Source organism: Mustelus asterias, chromosome 16 (genome assembly GCF_964213995.1).
Source record: "Mustelus asterias chromosome 16, sMusAst1.hap1.1, whole genome shotgun sequence".
NCBI classification, from domain to species: domain Eukaryota; kingdom Metazoa; phylum Chordata; class Chondrichthyes; order Carcharhiniformes; family Triakidae; genus Mustelus; species Mustelus asterias.
The window spans coordinates 19,738,315-19,758,350 of NC_135816.1; the positions used below are offsets into that span (position 1 = coordinate 19,738,315).

The window sequence follows — 20,036 nt, forward strand, 5'->3', positions numbered from 1 at the left end:
GGAAAGGCCAAAGAAGCTTAGCTACCCCATACCCCCTAAAGGGCCAAGAGAAAAAGGAGAATGTGTATTCACAGTTTATTGAAAGTATCAAACTTCTTGCAGCATGAAATGACAATTTGTAGGGTGATATTTCCATAATATGGGCAGCACGGTGGCACAATGGTTAGCACTGCTGCCTCACACTGCCAGAAACCCGGGTTCAATTCCCGGCTTGCGTCACTGCGTGGAATCTGCACGTTCTCCCCATGTCTATGTGCGTTTCCTCCAGGTGCTCCTATTTCCTTCCACAGTCCAAAAGACATGCTAGTTTGGTGCATTGGCCGTGCTAAATTCTCCCTCAGTGTATCCGAACAGGCGCCAGAGTGTGACGACCAGGGGATTTTCACAATAACATCATTTGCAGTGTTAATGTAAGCCTCTTTGTGAGTTAGAAAATAAATTGAAAGATGTTCAAAATATTGCTTACAGCTTCTGTTTCCTCTCTGGTGATATATATATTTTTATATATAGTTTCTAATTTTAATTTCAGATAAGTAATGCACTTTCATTGGGTCTGCTGAATACAGAGGAAGGGCTAACTCAGGCCTCGAAAGATTTACAGCGACAGACTACATTACTGCTACTCAGGAGGACAGTTCAGATCCCTGAGAATGAGGCAGAACTTCATGAAATATTTAGTCTAATTCAGGAAATGAACAGCTCACGGTTGATCTTGTCGACAGTAAACGAGACCATAACACTTGAACAAAATTCGTGGCCTAATTACTTTGAATCTTCAGCCACCATCTGTGGACTGTGTGACAGCCAGTTGTTCAAGGGTGGACACAAGTAAGGATCTTTTTACTACTTCAGTGTTGTTATTCATTAGTTTTAAGTGTTGTTAAACAGAGCATACAACCGGCATGCCTTGGAATTGTGAAATAAATACTTGTATCTTCTCATACATTCTTGCTCAAAGCATCCAAAGAGCAGGGGGAAAAAAATCAAACCAGCTTGTGAATAGCTTATGACTAACAAAATTGACTCTTGATATTGCGGACAATCGAAATACAACACATGATGCTGTTAGAACAGTGTGTACTTGAAGCATTCATGAACCTGTAAGGTTTTGGCTGGTGTGCATGTGCTCTGCATGTATGCACAAATGTACTGTAATTAAATATTAACCAGTTACTGAACTGTACAGGACAGCATCAATTCTCCCCTGTGATTTCAGGAAAACTGGGTAACACAGTAATTATAAACAGAGAACATTAAAAGTGAACTATTTGAAAACCAGTTAATAACTCCTTATGTGTCTACGGTGAAATGGAAAAGTTTTAATGTGGAAAAAATGTGAGGTTATCCACTTTGGTAGGTACAATAAGAAAGCAAAATATTATTTTAAAAGGGAGGTGACCAAATGCTGGGGTACACAGCGATTGTGGGTGTCCTTGTACCTGAAATAGAAGAAGTTAGCATACGGGTAGAGCAAGTAATTAGGAAGGCAAATGGAATGTTGGCCTTCATTGCAATGTGGATGAAGTATAAAGGTAGGGGGGTCTTACTACAATTCTAATGGGCATTGATAAGACCACATCTAGAGTGCTGCATATAGTTTGGTCTCCTTGTTTAAGGAGGGATAATTAAAGATGTTACAATCCTTTTAGATTCTGATTACTTTTACAAAGAAAGGAATCCCATGTCACTAACGGAAAGAAAACTGATGGACGAGATTTCACTTTTTAGAACTTTAACTAAAATCAACATATTTCAAACATTACTTAACAGGTGAAGGCTATTTAAAATAAAAATGTAGATTACATTTTAAATAGTTGATACAGCAAAGATTGTTACAATCCGGGCTCGATTCCCAGCTTGGGTCACTGTCTGTGTGGAGTTTGCACGTTCTCCCCGTGTCTGCGTGGGTTTCCTCCGGGTGCTCCAGTTTTCCCCCACAGTGTGAAAGACGGGCTGGTTAGGTGCATTGACCCGAACAGGCGCCGGAGTGTGGCGACTAGGGGAATTTCACAGTAACTTCATTGCAGTGTTAATGTAAGCCTTACTTGTGACTAATAAATAAACTTTACTTTAAATCACACTATCCCTTCCTATGTAAATGTAACATGTGCAATCTCCCAGTCTTTCCAGTACATAGGATCTCTCACTTCCCACTCAATGGTTTTGGCCTCCAGTCCCTTTCACCGGCAGCCACCTTCCATCCGAAGTTACCAGATAATGGTTGACACCCAAAAAGCATGCCCCTGCAGAACCTCCTAGCTGCACAACAAGTCTTGATGGCACAGAATCCTCAGAGACTCCCTCCTTCGAACCCTTTGAATTGCCTAGTTTGCTCTAGCAAAACTGAAACAGCAGCAATTAAAGATTTGTCCGTTCACTTCCCTTGATTCCTCTGTCTTCGATTCTCTTTCCTTTCTAACTGTGTAACTGCTCTATTTTCAGAGTCTTCTCCCTTTTTCATCAATATCTTTCTGGGTTCTGAGACCAGTTGTAATTTGATAACAAAATAGCTGTATATTAAAATTTTGCTTCAGCTCCATAGCAACCTAGGTCATATGACCACTCCTGAAGCCTAAGGACACATTGCGAGAATCATTTTAGTTTTCTTTGGCCTTAAAGGGACGCAGCACAAAATTAAAATATGAACTTTCCCAAAGAAAAAGGTTCACCACAGAGGCAGTTAAGAGCAGATTTATTAGGTTGATTCCTGGGATAAAGAAGTTACTTTTTGAGGAAAGGTTAGCAGGTTGAGCCACTACCTTGTGGAATTTAGAAGTGGAGTTTAGAAGAATGAGAGCTAATTATACTGAATCATATAACATCATTAATGGATTTGACAGGTGGTGAGAGGGTGTCTCCCTCACAGGGGAATCTAGAACTGGGGCCATAGTTTAGAATTAGGGATCGCTCATTTAAGATAGAGATAAATCATAGAAACCCTACAGTGCAGAAAGAGACCATTTGGCCCATCGAGTCTGCACCAACCACAATCCCACCCAGGCCCTACCCCCATATCCCTACATATTTACCCGCTAATCCCTCTAACCTATGCATCTCAGGACACTAAAGGGCAATTTTTAGCATGGCCAATCAACCTAACCCGCACATCTTTGGACTGTGGGAGGAAACTGGAGCACCCGGAGGAAACCCACGCAGACATGAGGAGAATGTGCAAATTCCACACAGACAGTGACCCAAGCCGGGAATCGAACCCAGGTCCTTGGAGCTGTGAAGCAGCAGTGCTAACCACTGTGCTACCGTGCCGCCCTTGTAAGAGTAAGAATTTCTTCTTGAGGGATGTGAATCTCAGGAATTCTCTACCCCAGAGAGCTGTGAAGGCTGAGTCTTTAAATGTGTTCAAGGCGAAGATTAACAGATTTGTGAACTAGAGGGGAATCAAGGGTTATGGGGAAATGGCAGAAAAGGGGAGATGAGACCAAACCAGATCAGTCATACTTTGATTGAATGGCAGAGCAAGCTCAAGAGGCCATATATCCAACTTTTATTTCTTAGGTTATGATGTTGTTCTGGTCTGGAACTTCTTTCAGCGAGAGGTCAGCTTGTCCTGCAAGCTGATTTTTTATCTTGCTATTAAGCTTGTTGCCAGTGCATGAGTGCACAGACATTAATTTTGTTGGTTTCACCAGCAATTTTCTTCCATTCTCCTTGCGGATTTTTGCGGGTGCTGGCTCTTTTTGGTGCCTGGGGCCACGTCACTATCATGGTCAGGTCTCGGCTATGCTATTCAGTCTGGAGAGGCATCTCAACCAATGAGTGACTAACTGTGAGTGCTGATAAGTATTAAACTTTGGAATACTGATAAAGCTTAGTTTTTAAAGCATGTGCCTTTCTGCTACTTTGCAAACTACAATGACTGTGACCAGTAAATTTGTAATGCATTAAAAGTGCACAAGAGTAGTCTGTTGATTCAACATGGGAGACCAAATACATCTGCATGGGGAAGAGAGAGTTTGAGAAAAGTTATATTAGTCAATGTCAGAGTGACATTGGTAGAATCCTCTGGTCAAAACAACTTTGATTGATTAGACAGAGGTAAAAAGAAAATGAAAAAAACTTTATTTTTGATACTGTGAGCTATTGCACATTTCAAGTTCTGGGACATAAAGTCTTGGAAGTATTTTTATGCAACATATTTTTATATGTAGTGAAGGAAGACAATTTTCTTAGCAAAAGAGCCTGCCAATTCTAGTATTTTTCCGCATCTGCATCCCCTCTCCCTCTTTGCCAACACCCACTCCCCTCTTTCTCCCCTCTTCCCTGAACCAAAAGCTCACTGATGCATCCCTATGTAAACTGGAATGATTTCATTGTGCGAAACAAGGTCTGTGATTTCAGTCTAGCCTGGGTGGCAATGCAAGTATGTTGGTGCCTCCGGTAAAGATCCACTTTAACCAATAAGCATTTCAGTGATGAGTGTAATTAAATGGTTTGAGGCCCTCACAATTTCAGGATGACTATTTACTGCTTTAAACAATATGGACGAAGAGAGCATTAGAAACAAATTGTCTTAAGCCATGATCTTGGGGTTCATATCCATAGATCTCTGAAGGTTGCCACTCAAGTGGATAGAGCCGTGAAGAAGGCCTATAGTGTGTTGGCGTTCATTAACAGGGGGTTTGAGTTTAAGAGCCGTGGGGTTATGCTGCAACTGTACAGGACCTTGGTGAGACCATATTTGGAATATTGTGTGCAGTTCTGGTCACCTCACTACAAGAAGGATGTGGAGACACTGGAAAGAGTGCAAAGGAGATTTACCAGGATGCTGCCTGGTTTGGAGGGTAGGTCTTATGAGGAAAGGTTGAGGGAACTTGGGCTTTTCTCTTTGGAGCGGAGGAGGTTGAGGGGAGACTTGATAGAGGTTTATAAGATGATGAGGGGGATAGATAGAGTGAACGTTCAAAGACTATTTCCTCGGGTGAATGGAGCGGTAACTAGGGGGCATAACTATAGGGTTCATGGTGGGAGATATAGGAAGGATGTCCGAGGTAGGTTCTTTACGCAGAGAGTGGTTGGGGTGTGGAATGGACTGCCTGCAGGGATAGTGGAGTCAGAAACTTTAGGAACATTTAAGAAGCTATTGGATAGGCACATGGAGTACTTCGGGATGATAGCGAGGAAATAGCTTGATCTGGGTTTCAGACAAAGCTCGGCACAACATTGTGGGCCGAAGGGCCTGTTCTGTGCTGTACTGTTCTATGTTCTATGAGAGTGATAATGGTTACATTTTTAGATAGAGTATTTGCTATGTGAACCCTTTTCTATAGTAGCATTGTGTGCTCAGAACTGTCTTGCTGTATTCTAAAGACTGTAATAAGTCTCACATCACCAGGTTAAAGTCCAACAGGTTTATTTGGTAGCAAAAGCCACTAGCTTTCGAAGTGCTGCTTCTTCATCAGGTGAGTGGGATTTCAGTTCACAAACAGGGCATATAAAGACACAAGCTCAATTTACAAAATAATGGTTGGAATGCAAGTCTCCACAGGCAATCAAGTCTTAAAGGTACAATGTGAGTGGAGAGAGGGTTAACCACAGGTTAAAGAGATGTGTTTGTCTTCAACCAGGACAGTTAGTGAGGTTGCAAGCCCAGGCAAGTCGTGGGGGTTACAGATAGTGTGACATGAACCCAAGATCCCAGTTGAGGCCGTCCTCATGTGTGCGGATCTTGGCTATCAGTCTCTGCTCAGCGATTCTGTGCTGTCGTGTGTCGTGAAGGCCGCCTTGAAGAACGCTTACCCGAAGATCAGAGGCCGAATGCCCGTGACCGCTGAAGTGTTCCCTAACAGGAAGAGAACACTCTTGCCTGGTGATTGCCGAGCGGTGTTTATTCATCTGTTGTCGTAGCGTCAGCATGGTCTCCCCAATGTACCATGCCTCGGGGCATCCTTTCCTGCAGTGTATCAGGTAGACAACGTTGGCCGAGTTGCAAGTGTATGTACCGTGTACCTGGTGAATGGTGTTCTCATGTGAGATGATGGCATCCGTGTCGATGATCCGGCACGTCTTGCAGAGGTTGCTGTGGCAGGGTTGTGTGGTGTCGTGGTCACTGTTCTGAAGGCTGGGTAGTTTGCTGCGGACAATGGTCTATTTGAGGTTGTGCGGTTGTTTGAAGGCAAGAAATGGGGGTGTGGGGCTGGCCTTGGCGAGATGTTCGTCTTCATCATTGACATGTTGAAGGCTCTGGAGAAGATGTCGTAGCTTTGCTCCAGGAAAGTACTGGACGACAAAGGGTACTCTGTCCGCCGAGTTCTGTGTTTGTCTTCTGAGGAGGTCGGTGCAGTTTTTCGCTGTGGCGTGTCGGAACTATCGATCGATGAGTCGAGCGCCATATCCTGTTCTTATGAGGGCATCTTTCAGCGTCTGGAGGTGTCTGTTGCGATCCTCCTTATCTGAGTAGATCCTGTGTATACGGAGGGCTTGTCCGTAGGGGATGGCTTCTTTAACATGTTTAGGGTGGAAGCTGAAGAAGTGGAGCATCGTGAGGTTATCCGTGGGCTTGTGGTACAGTGAGGTGCTGAGGTGACCGTCCTTGATGGAGATGTCCAAGAATGCAACCGATTCCGGAGAGTCGTCCATGGTGAGTCTGATGGTGGGATGGAACTTGTTGATGTCATCATAGAGTTCTTCCAGTGATTTCACCATGACTTCTAAAGACTGCACAGTCATTGTTTTAATTTGCTTGAATCATAAATGCCATGTTAAATTGGATTTTGTTCATAAACTGTCCAAAATCACTTTTTTTATTTTAAAACAGTTCCAATAAATAAGATGCCAGAAATTTATGATGGCATTTTGAGATTATTCAACCAGCTTCTGATATTTTAAGCATACGCCAGTAGATGGCAGTAAGCTTTCTATTCAGTATATATGACAGTCTTGAGGCTACTAAGGTTCATTTCTCCACTTTCAGCTATGTGGTGTCTGGATGTCTATCATATTGTATAACTATATGCACTTTTGTTGAACCCTGTCCAGTGGGAGCATTTTACTTTTGCTGAGTATTTTTGGACGCAGTCCTTGCTGCTCATTAGCTGCTAGTTTGTACTGCATTTTTCATTTAGCTGTCCTCGGAGTCTATAATTTGATTCAAGAAGAATAACTTGGGGCTGATCAAGGACATAGTCTTGTATGACATGTACCAAACACTTAAGGTAATGCTGCCCATAAAATGTACATCAATTTCTCTCTCTCCACCCTTGCTTTTTATTTAAAACTATTGTTTTCGAGTTTCCTTGGTTCCCATCTTTGAATTAGCAAGTGACTGGAGTAGATGAGAAAGAATCTCCCAGAGGCCCCTTTCAGAAATTTTCCTTTAATGGTGATGGGGAACAGAGAAGTTCTGTTCTCTTTACGTTAGTCAGTGCTCCAGTGGTATCTACATACGGTGGGGTAAATGGCTTCTGATCTCGAGCCCATACATAATACTGAGCAGCCGAGATCTGAACTGGAGAAGCCCAGGTCTACAAGCTGCAGTATAATTTTCTGTATAAGTTGGAACAAGTTTTGTTAGGGTGCGAAGGCAGCTTTGTATCTGTGACTCTTCACCACACCTTCAGCCATGTTGTTGGGAATGCAGTGAGAAATGGCGAGATCCTTATAACGAAGAGGGGAAAAGTCAATGGGACAGTTGCTTGGATTTAGCAACCACTTAAGAGATGTGCAGACATTAATGGACTTAATAATATAAGTTAATGACTCTTCATCAAACTGAAGAGTATGTGCGGAGTGATAAACCTCCCCTTTGCTCCAAAAACAAGATTTTAATTAATGGCCAGCAAAGTCTATGCTGCAGAAGTAAGTAAACCACTGTCCATTTGAAATGGATTTCTTTAGTTTATGTAGAGGTACTATAGGGGCCTATCGTGTTGAAACAGTAGTAAGTGGTTTGAGATGTAGGGAATACTGGGAAAAGAAACAGAGTTCCCAACATTCCACATCCAAAAGACATGTTCAACTCTGATGGCTTATTGATAATTCATGTACTGTGAATCTGAATTTTATTGGTAAACCATTCAAATGCAATTAGAAATGAGCATCACATGGCTGATGATTTTTTTTCCTTTTTTGTTCTAGTTCAGTCGCTGGCCCTGAGGAATGCTGGCTGTTAACAGAGAGCCAATTCCAGGTAGTTATAGTTCAGACGAAAATCTGTTTGAATCCCCACTGTCTCGCACTTCACAACTTCACAGACATCAGCTCAGGTAAGAAACGTAACCCTTTGCCCCACCTGTTTTCCTGATCCCACACCATTGTCTGGGGCTCCACACAATCCTCAGTAAACCACCAGTCTGTGGAGTTTCTCCAGTCTTGTATACTGTATTTACCACTTTACTTTGGAGAGCTAAACTCATGGGTCCCTAATTGCAGAACACTTCCTGTCCACATGCAAGTGTGACCCTTGATTTCCCTTATTTTAGGGTTTGAACTCCTGGGTCATGATTTTCATCCTCGATGTGGGAATCGGGCCATATCCCAACATCGTGATGTTGCCTCCTGCCCAGCAGTGCCTGCCCCTGCAGTTTTCATCGTGAGATGGCAGGGGCTGGGCTGGAGTCAGTGAAGATCCGCATAGACAGATCAGCGTCATTATTACTCCATCCATATTTCATTATTTTTGATGCACTCTTTGGTTTGTACTTCTAGACTAATTAAACATAATTTCTCATTGCTATAAATCTTAAAATCTAGCAATTTTCAGAGAAATAGCTGTTGTTTTTCCGTAAATTTTAGAGAATTCAAGAAGTCTAGTAATCAATGCTTGCTTTTCCAGGTTTATTTAATATCGGAAACAAGCTTTTGGTCAGTTTGGACTTGCTGTTCAAAATAAGAAACCATATCAAGCTTGGGGAAGATCCAAGGGATGTGACCACTCCCATATTGAACTCTGTTCAAAAATTCACAGGTGGGTTTGATTATTTTTGTACAAGTTGGCTTCAGGAGGCCTTGATTCCATTGCTCAAAGATAGCCAGGAGACTCTGGCTAACCTGATTCATTGCCTTGTTTTAAGTTGCAGCATTGCAATCCTGTGGTACCATTTTGCTATTATGAGATATTCTGTGAGCTATAGGGTAGCTGCACTCCTTTTATTTTACGTAGGAATTTCGCTTCAGTTTTCAGAACACTTGGGCTATGTACTGATTTTTGTTCACAGTTCCTGGGTAAATTTGTTGTGAAATCTTTTTGAACAATTAAATTGAAAACATGACGAAAGTTCTAATGCTTGTGTGTTCTGTATAAACTGATGGGGATGTGCAAATAATTTGAGAACTGAACGATCGATAATATTGATGAGCAATAAAAATAAAATTGTCTTTACAAATAAAATGACAGCTTTACACATAATATAAATCTAAAGGCTGATGCAGTTGTTCTTAAACGTTTTTGTTTGAAGGATTCCTTTTCAAATAGATTATTCATGATGGAACCCTCATCTAAATCACGAAAATGTTTCATATGACTTAATGTTTTTCAAGGAAGCAACGTTTGTTTACAGGTATCAGGTGGTTTGGGTGTGCCTATTTCACACTTCAGAGTCTGACTATTGGCAGGAGAAAGGAGAGAATGAAAGTAGAGCACAGGAAAAGCACTAAGGGAAAGTGATCAGAATTTTTTAAAGCACTGTTGTTGAGGTATGAATATTGACCAAGGCACTCGGAAGGATTCCTAAGGTCATCTTTGACGTGGTGCTTTAGGGTCTTTTGCATCCACCTGAGAGTGCAGAAGAGGCCTCCGTTTAACATCTCAGAAAGACAACACCTCTGATAGTGCAGTACTTCCTCAGTAAGTTCAGTACCTCCTCGGTAATGCATTGGAGTTTCGTTCACAAATTTCTGAATTGGGCCATAAACCTGAGAATTGAATAAAACCTACTGAGTCACAGGTGAGAGTGCTATCGACAGAGCAATAATTGCTGCTAAAAGCAAAGGTTTGGTTTCTCCATCTTTCTCATCATCTCTAGAATTTTATCTTAACTTGCTTTATCCTTTATCCCACGCCAAGTTGCCATATATCTCCTTATATAGTTCGTTGTAAGGTGGTGTCGGGGACTACCAAAGTGTAGGGGGGGGGGGAACTACACATTGATAGTCCCCGACGACCATTGGCATCTTGATCTTCTACAAAGTATGAAGCTGAGAGTTCGCTTGGTGCTGATAAAATAGGTACCTGGATTTAAATTGCTGGTTGCAGTCACTCCGCAGCTAAGCAAGTCCTTTTCTTGAATTCCTTCTTTTCCTTACTTACACACGGTAATAAAGACAAGACTATGGACAGCTGGTTCTTTGGTTCTTTATTAGCCAGAATTCCTTATCTCATCTACTGGAGCCATGGGGCTTCGACTCTATCTACCGATGAAGAGATTAATTTGTAATGTTTAACAAGTTAGGTAGATCACTGGGCTCCAGTTAAACTTGCAGGACTTTCCATTTGCTGTTCCTTGTACTGTTTGACATTAATTCAACAGAATTGTCACATAATCCCAAATAATTTACTTGAAATTTGGGAGTAAAACTTCAGCGCAGTGGTTAGCAATGCTGCCTCACAGCGTCAGGGACCCGGGTTCAATTCCAGTCCCTGGTCACTGGCTGTGTGGAGGTTGCATGTTCTCCCCATGTCAGCGGGGGTTTCCTCCAGATGCTTCGGTCTTCTCCCACAGTCCAAAGATGTGAAGGTTAGGCTGATTGGCTATGCTAAATTTAGTGTCAGGGGTCTAGCAGGGTAAATACTTAGGGTTATGTGGATAGGGTGGGATTATTGTTAGTGCAGGCTTGATGGGCCGAATGGCCACCTTCTGCACTGTAGGGATTCTATGATCCGAAAACCTATTCCAAGCTTATGATGCCATATGTGGTGTTGCTGGTTGATTGTAATCATTACTTGAACATTTTGGTGGAGTTTAGCATTGTGGCCTTATTCTTCAATTCTGTGTTATCATAAAATCATAGAAACCCTAAAGTACAGAAAGAGGCCATTTGGCCCATCGAGTCTGCACCGACCACAATCCCATCCAGGCCCTACCCCCATATCCCTGCATATTTACCCACTAATCCCTCTAACCTATGCATCTCAGGACACTAAGGGCAATTTTTAGCATGGCCAATCAACCTAACCCACACATCTTTGGTGTTGTGCAGTAGATTACCAGTTTCAGGACTTAGTTTTGCGCAGTCAGTTTATGGGGTATGTTAGATTAATTTTCATGCGCATTGCCACTATTATAGAAAAAGTCAGTTTGATATCCTGAGATAGGGTGAACGGTGGGAAGCTTTTCCCCGGGTCGGTGGTGACGTTCACGAGGGGTCATAGGTTCAAGGTGAAGGGGGGGAGGTTTAACACAGATATCAGAAGGACATATTTCACACATTCCAGGTCGTGGGGGCCTGGAATGTGTTGCCGGGCAAGGTGGTGGAGGCGGACACACTGGGAACGTTTAAGACTTATCTAGACAGCTATATGAACGGAGTGGGAATGGAGGGATACAAAAGAGTGGTCTAGTCTGGACCAGGGAGCGGCGCGGGCTAATTGTTCCTTGTTTCTCGTTTCAAGGCTTCATTCTATGATCATCTTGCTGGTGCCAGTACAGAGCGAGACTGCGGATAGTTGGGAACCTGTCTCGGGGGCAGGGAATTCATACGGTGTTCGTGGAAGTGGAAATGACTAGGGTTGGGAAGCATTTTCCGATCAGGGCCATTGTGATCTCCTGGACTCGTTTCGATCGCCTCAGGGGGTCGGAGAGGAATTTCCCAGATTTTTTTTCCCCATATTGGCCCTGGGGTTTTTCACTCTGGGTTTTCGCCTCTCCCTGGAGATCACATGGTCTGGAATGGGGGGGTGGGGGTGAGTTAATAGGTTGTAATGAACAAAGCATCGTAGCTGTGAGGGACAGCTCGGTGGATAGGATATTGGTATGTAGATAGGCTGGAAAATTGGGCGGGGATCCTGGATTCAGGATTCAATCCTGGACCGGGGAGCGGCGCGGGCTTGGAGGGCCGAAGGGCCTGTTCCTGTGCTGTATTGTTCTTTGTTCTTTATAAGTTTTGATTTATTTGCCCAATTATACTTGCCAGTAACAGTGAGATGAACTTGCAGAATAGGAATTCAGCGTGGTTGTGTTATATGCATGATCTAACAGAAGGAAGACAGTCTAACATCAACAAGACATGAACTTGCATGCCTAGTGTTAAGACTTAGATATTTTTTCTCGGCCTCAATTTAACCCATGGTGTGGATAGATTAGCTGCTTTGACTAAGATGGCTGCTTTAGCATGGGGCGAATGCACTCCATACTGAAAAAGAAACTTAACAATAATATGCTTAATTATCGAGTTGCACTTAACAATTTAAGACTTAATTCTGGAAAGACTAAAAATTCCAGTCAGAATTTGCAAATAATTGAGTATTGGAAAACACTAATTTAGTCAAATCCTAAAATGGGGTGGTTTTAAATTTTTTCTAGAGTTTAAAATGTTCTGTAGTTTTACTCTAGGTTATAGACAAACATGTAGGAGATGGAAGAATCTAGGAGAAAATCATTTGATTACTGCATTCTAGTCATTGCTCTGCTCTGTAGCTCTCTAATCATTCAGGATATGATAGCCAAGGTTCATGTTAATCATAGAATCACTACAGTGCAGGAAGAGGTCATTTGTCCCATCGAGCCTACACTGACAACAATCCCACCCAGGCCCTATCCACATAATCCTATGTATTTACCCTGCTAATCCCCCTAACACTAAGGGGCAATTTTGCAATGGGCGATGTTAATGAAGAACAATTGCCTGTCCTGAGCTTTCCTCCTCTCCCCACCCCAAAACAAAGCTAGCAGATAGCAAATACTCCCTCAGATCCATGATGGTGGCCTCCTGCCTTGCTCCCATTCTTCTGCCACTAATGTCCAGGTCATTCATTCCTGCCAGGTTTGGGTAGGAGTTGCAACCTGTGATGATATTGACAATAGGGAGTTAAAATGGCCGGGGTCCCACATCGGTGAGCAGTAGGTTCACTCCACTAGATCCATGCTGACCTCTTGCCTCCCCAACTGAAAATTGGAGCTGTTGTCTAATATGTAGACTGATTTGTTTTCCAGAGAAGATCTTGTCTGACGAGCAGCTGAACCAGCTTCAAGAGCTTCTATGGAATGGTTATTGGGCATTTGAGTCCCTCACTATTCGTGACTACAATGACATGATTTGTGGGATCTGTGGAGTAGCACCTAAGCTGGAGGTGGCACAAAGAAGCCCTGAGAATATTCTTGCACTGAAAAATGTTGAGGTATGATTAAACTTCAGTAACTTTAAGTTGTAACTCCAGATTTTACAAGTTTTCTTATTGCTTGCATAGTCTGCTTAATTGGATGAGCCAACTAGTCTTAGTACTCCATTCAAATGACTAATTGCCTCTGCTCGATCTGCAGTCATCTAAAGCCGATATCCAGATTACTGACTTGGAATTATTCCTGGATATCTATTATCTATAAACCACTGATTTGCATGAGATTTTTCTGAGTGATTGATCAACGGAATTTTTGTTGTATGTCTCCGGATTTGACTATAAAACAATTCTTTAGCAGAAGCAACGTGAACCTGCCACATCGGAAATACCTTAACTTCTTAAATTCCAGTCTTTCACAATATGTTTCTCTCTGGCAAATTCCAAATTCACAAGTTCCAGGGGATAGAGGAAAGGACAAACTGACAGTGACAAAATGAGTGGATAAGAATGCAAGAAGGCGATGCTATTAATTTAATCAGGGGCCATTTAATTATAGTAGAAGCCTGTCATTGTTATTAATTTGCACTTAATTGCATGCCCTCTTCTTGATCCATAATATCTCAATTTCACATTTTTACTTGCCCACTGAAGGTGGCTCGAGATAATATTTTCATCCCTGTTTGTTAGTCTATCTGTGCACAAAATGAACAGATTTCAACAAAACTTGGTGCACAAATAGGGTATGACCCAATGGAAGAACTGATTAATTTTTTGCAGAACAAGCGGATCTATGTCCTGGAAGTTTTTAAAGGTCCATTAACTTTGGGAGATAGGGTGAAATGACTTTTATTTTAGAATGTTGTAGGTTGTCACAGCTGCTGTGGTGGAATTTCTCTCAAGCTATCAAAACGTGAGCAGAGTTTTCAGAGCAGGTGGTTGGATGTGGATTGACCTGAAGCCACCTCAGTGAGATGGAAACTCTCAAAAAGATTTTTTTTCAGCTTTTTTACAGGGCATCAACCTGACAGAGAAAAGCTTCAAGAAAGAACTCTGTAATTATGATCATTTTGAGTTAACACATTGGGATGGAGGTACACACTTACTGGGTGCCCTCTTTACATGCTATTTGTGGTTTTACCTTGCTGTTAACGTTCTTTTGCCTCATACAAATTCCAAGCTAAACGTGCAGGTAATCCACTGCCTTAACATAGACCATATCACAACTGAGGTAAATCCGATCTGATGGCCACAGGTAGACATTTCTGGTGACGCTCTGAAATAGCGACTCTAGCTGTCATTGTATTTTCCCTGACTTCATGGCTTAGGAATTGAGACCTGTTGTCTTACTCTAGCTTGATATCAACCAAGATAACACACATTGAGGATTGAACAAAATATCTTCCTCAGCTCATACATCTCAGTAGCAGTAGGTGTGCTTTTATGTGCTGAACCATGGAGTAACCCTCCATGTGACTCTCAGTCAAGTGTATTTTATTTTTTGCTGATGGCACACATTAATTCTACATGTTGGGAACATGTACAGCATGCAGCATTAACCAAGTACACTGTTGCATTGCCTTTCCACCGATAGCTTCAATTTTTCTCTTTCTAACATTCCTTTCCAGTTTACGTGGCCCGATTTTCCTGCCTCAGATGAAGTAAACGTGGAGGATTTTTGGTCCACGATGGAGAATGAAGCCATAGAGCAAGCAGCATTTCCATCCAGTATCCCCATCACAAAATTTGATGCCTCAATAATTGCTCCATTCATTCCGCCTCTCCTGAGGGCATCTGTCGTGGTGAACAGTGAGAAAGATAAAAACCCTCAGCCACAGCCAATTGTTGGTAAGACACAATTTGTATGTGAGTTTCTACACAAGTCCCTGATCTTGATGAAGGACAACAAGGAAACACTGACCAGAGGTTCAGGATTTCCTGATTTTCTTCATGAGTTGGGTGAAGCAAAAATTGGAGGGAGAGTCATAACATATTCCTAGTATGCAGGTCATTTGATTTTAATTAATAGTCAGTGTATAGTTATTAATCCAAAGTAACTTAACAATAGCTTATTGCTAGATAATTGGTTTTTGATTATCATGTATAAGCATTAATCTCTCATTTTATTCTGCTATATGGGCAGAATAATTTGGCGAGAGGAGTGTGCAATAAAATGCTGCAGGGCTCATTCACAAGGGCTGAGTGGGACTTCTACCCTTCACTGGGGCAGAATTCCTGCCCTCTGGGGCTGTAGGCTAATTGGATTGGCCAGCAGCTCCTTCAGTCCCGGCAACGCCAGGAAGGCATCTGTGGCAGCTGCCGCGTGACTGCAGCTAAAAGGCTTAGGATCCCCGAAACAGATCCTGGGCCAGGCAGGTTTGGCAGCATTAGGCAGAGGGGCAGTGGGGTGCAGAAGGTGGGCTTGAGGAAGCGAGCAGGAAGGAAGGGAGGCAGAGTTAACAGGTACCACCCTACGATTGGTAAAGGACAGTCCCCAGAGAGTGACCTCAGCCCAACCACTCCCCCTGTTTCCTCTTCTCTCTCTCTCTCTCCCCCCCCCCCCCCCCCCCCCCCCCCACAACCGTCCCTCCTTTAACCCTTTGAGGTTGTAAATTGGGCTTTCTACTCCTGTCCCATCCTACTGCTATTATTAGGATCAATAGACTTGATTAGAAGCCTAATCGACCCTTAATTAGTCATTTTAATATGGTGGGTGGGCTGTCAATTTCAGCATCTGCCCACACTTAACAAAAAGATCATCCCTTTTACGATATCCGCGGTATAATTCATCCTTTTTAAAAGAAAAGGATTAAAAGTAGAAATAGTTTTTTAAAAAATATAGATATTTCACTTCATCTAGCTCATGGAGAGACTTATTTGTGTAATTGGTCCTGAATGAATTACATGCCATTCCTGTTTCCAACAGGAAATCCGAGAGTGCTGGTGAGACTGTTACATGATGAAGTTTTCAAGCTAGAGGAGCTCAACTCCTACACTGAAGCAGAACTAAAAAGCTTGCTCCTGTCATGTGACATCCCATTTCATCCCAGTGACCCCAAGGTAAGTCGTCTGTACAAAACCATCATGAACCAAGAAAATCCAGCTCACCTATTCTTCACCACCCCTTCCCTTCATTCATACCCTGCTTCAGAATGCATTCTAGCCAAAGTGTTTTTGACCTTAAACTGGCATCTTGCTGCTCCATGCAGAATAAGGAATTTGTGCATTTTAATTATGAATATTTCAAAAGATGTATTATTTCGTGCACTCAGGTTGAATCCCTGGAGTAGGGATCAAGCCCTGCAAGAGGACATGTTCACATTGAATCAAATCGCCTTCTCTGACTTTGTGTTGTACCAGAAGATTAATCATTGAGAACATGGCATATTTTGACTCTAATTCCCTGACTGTAATTCTTTAAACTTCAGGGTTGGAGCAACATGCCATTCTGGCCATATTTAGTAATTTTAGGAGGCTGTGAGAGGAACATTTCTGTTATGGAATAATTACTGCTGCAAGTCTTGATATATTTGCCCACTTTGGGTTCTGTTGGGACTTTTCAGCTCCTGACCTCATTGCCGCCTTGGTTTAGACATGTACAAAAGAGCTGAACTCCAGAAGTGAGATGAGAGCAACAGTCCTGGATATCAAGGCCATGTTTGACCGAGTGTGGCATCAAGGAACCCTTGCAAAACTGGAGTCAATGGGAATCAGGGAAAATTCTCTGCTGGTTGGAGTTATACCTAACACAAGGGAAAGATGCTTGTGGTTGTTGGAAGTCAACCATCTCAGGCCCAGGATATCATGACCGGAGTTCCTCAAGAGAGTGTCGGAGGCCTAGCCACCTTCAGTTGTTTCACCAATGATCTTTCCTCATAAGATCAGAAGTGAGGATGTTGTTCAGCATCATTCATGACTCCTCAGATTCTGAAATAAAGTTTAAAGTTTATTTTTTATTAGTCACAAGTAAGGCTTACATTAACACAGCAATGAAGTTATTGTGAAATTTCCCTAGTCACCACACTCCGGCACCTGTTCAGGTCAATGCACCCAACCAGCACATCTTTCAGACTGTGGGAGGAAACCGGAGCACCCGGAGGAAATCCACGCAGATACGGGGAGAAGGTGCAAACTCCACACAGATAGTGACCCAAGCCAAGAATTGAATCCGGGTCCCTGGCACTGTAAGGCAGCAGTGCGACGAGCCACCGTGCCACTGTGCCGCCCCAGTCCATGTTCGAATGAAGCAAGACATGGACAGTATCCAGGCTTGAGTTGACAAGTTGCAAGTAGCATTCACGCCGCACAAGTGCAAGCAATGGCCATTTCCAGCAAGAGAGAATTTAACTTGCATTACCATCACTGAATCCCCCAATATCAACATCATGGGGGTGACCATTGACCTGAAACTCAACTGAACTAGCCATGTAACTACCAGAACAAATTAGAGACTAATCATGTAACTCACCCCCTGACTCCCCAAAGCCTGTTCATAATCTACAAGGCACAAGTCAAAGTGTTATGGAATACTCTTCCCTTGCCTGTATGATGCAGATCCAACAACACTCAAGAAGCTAGAGAGAGCCGTCCGGGGGGGGCCATCCACTGCAAGCATTGGAGCGGGAAGGAGCTGTCCAGCCCGGGCCTCAAACTGTGAAGACTTACTTGTTCTTGTCCACTTTAAACTTTGTGCCTTCTGGCTTCCAAACACCACAAGAGAGTTTTACATGGTTTTGCCAGTTGTGAAGGGCAGATTTAAGCTGGACTATTGACTCCCTCAATCTGTTCTTATGCATTGTGAACTTCAATTCTGACCCTTGTAATCCAGCTAACATTTCACATCTGTATGATGAAGATTGCCAAAAAAATTTCAAGTTGCTAACCAATGTTAGATTTTGCATTAAGCTATCTATAATGCAATTTGCTGGGAAAACGTCATTCTCAAAAGAGCAATTTCCACTTTTGCTTTTCCCTTTTTTAAATCCTTTCTCTTTACCCCTCCTAGATTTCCTTCTATTGTTATGCCTTCTTTTCCCTCAAGTATGCTGCCCTCCGAATTGCCTACTTTCTGTACTCCTCTACCATTCTGCTCTCTTGCTGCAATTCCAAGCTTGCCTCCGTGTTAGATGAGCCTACAACTTCCTTCTGTGTCTTTCTTGGCATCCTCTAGCTTGTCTAAGCACTGGCTCTTTACATTTAGCAATCCCAATAGCTCACCCCTCCCACTGAAGACCCTGCTAGTGGATCAGCTCTTCTCTATGCGCCTCACTTCAGGAAGTCCGCTCACTTATGAACCAGGCCCTTGCCTTCCATGAATTTATTGTGGACTCAGAGAAAACCTTACTGAGTGGTGATGACACCTTCCCCAAAATGAAGCCTTTCCTACTGGCTACCTCTTCCAACGCCTCCCCATTGCAGATGACCTAGCTCTCGTCCTAAACTCCATGCCAGTCAATATTGTAAATAGTTCTTTCTTCCCATTTAAATCCACCATCACACCCTCTCAAAAAAAAATCCTTTGACCCTATGTCTATGCAAACACCTGCCCCATCTCCAACATCTCTTTTTTTGGTCTTTTCTCTCCAGAATTCTTAAATGTGCTGTTCCCTCCCACTCCATGACTGCCTATCCCAAAATTCATTGTCTGAGTCCCTCCAATCAGGTTTCCGCGCCTGCTACAGTACCAAAACAGCCTTTATTAAAATCGCCAATAATTATGGAACTTCAATTTTAATTGCTCCAGCATTGATGGCTATGTCTTCAGCTGCCTATGCTACAAGCTCTGGAATTCCTTCCCTACACCTCTCTGCCTCTTTCCCTCACTTTCCTCCTTTAAGATGCTCCATAAAACCTACCACTCAGTTAAAACTTTTCGTCATCTAACCTAATATCTCCTTTTGCAGCTTGGTTTCATATTTTGTTTTACAATGTTCCTGTGAAACTTGGACATTTCTTTGTATTCAAGATGCTACATGAATATAATTTATAGCTGTTCTATATTCTGCACCAATGGAGTGATGGAAATGTGAAGATAGAATATGTTATATGGAGGATGATGTGTAGATGTTGGCATGATATTACATGTTTGGGTTATTAAAATGATCTGTAAAGCATGTTTTATGTTGCTACATTAGTGTAATTGGTGCATTGCACTGGAGCTTGTGTAATCGCTTGAAATTTCTGTTTTTGGCTGCTTTTTAGATCTTTGAACATTTTGCCATTAACAACAGTAGCAGTTCTGTAGTTTCATTCACAGCTGCCCATGACAGGATGGGTAAAAGTTCTGCCCTTTGTAAAAACAAATCCATACAGACCTGAAGGTGCAACAAGCTTGATTTTTTTTAACTTATTAAGCTTGTCCTGGTTGGTTTAGGCATTACAGATAGCCACAATGTTTGCTGGATAAGGCAGTACCAGTCAGAATCCTTGCTTTCCAGTGATATTAACTGAATGGTGCATCAACAAGGCTCCCAGGAGAGCATTGTATTAGTCTTAATTCTGATGAATTCCATGATTGAAAGCAGTATCTAGTATCTATGGAACCAAATCCAAGCAAGAGTCAAGAGACTCCAAAGATGTGCGGGTTAGGTTGATTGGCCAGGCTAAATTGCACCTTAGTATCCCGGGATGCATAGGTTAGACTGATTAGCAGGGTAAATATATGGGGTTCTGGGGATAGGGCCTGGGTGGGATTGTTGTCGGTGTAGACTCGATGGGCCGAATGGCTGCCTCCTGCACTGTAGGGATTCTTTGAGAGGGGGAGGAAAAATGCTGAACTTCTTCACAATGTTCCTCACTGACAAAATGCTCT

General features: G+C 42.6%; 1 protein-coding gene across 3 annotated transcripts in view; it reads left to right on the top strand.

Moving 5' to 3' along the window:
• Nucleotides 1–20,036, top strand: part of hmgxb3 (HMG box domain containing 3) — a 65,686-nt gene that overhangs the window by 37,547 nt on the left and 8,103 nt on the right. For all 3 annotated transcript variants that reach the window (XM_078230749.1, XM_078230750.1, XM_078230748.1), the window contains exons 14-19: nucleotides 530–828; nucleotides 8,092–8,219; nucleotides 8,789–8,920; nucleotides 13,104–13,288; nucleotides 14,854–15,073; nucleotides 16,152–16,285. In XM_078230749.1, coding sequence (XP_078086875.1) covers nucleotides 530–828; nucleotides 8,092–8,219; nucleotides 8,789–8,920; nucleotides 13,104–13,288; nucleotides 14,854–15,073; nucleotides 16,152–16,285 — 1,098 coding nt within the window. The remainder of the gene's footprint in view (nucleotides 1–529; nucleotides 829–8,091; nucleotides 8,220–8,788; nucleotides 8,921–13,103; nucleotides 13,289–14,853; nucleotides 15,074–16,151; nucleotides 16,286–20,036) is intronic.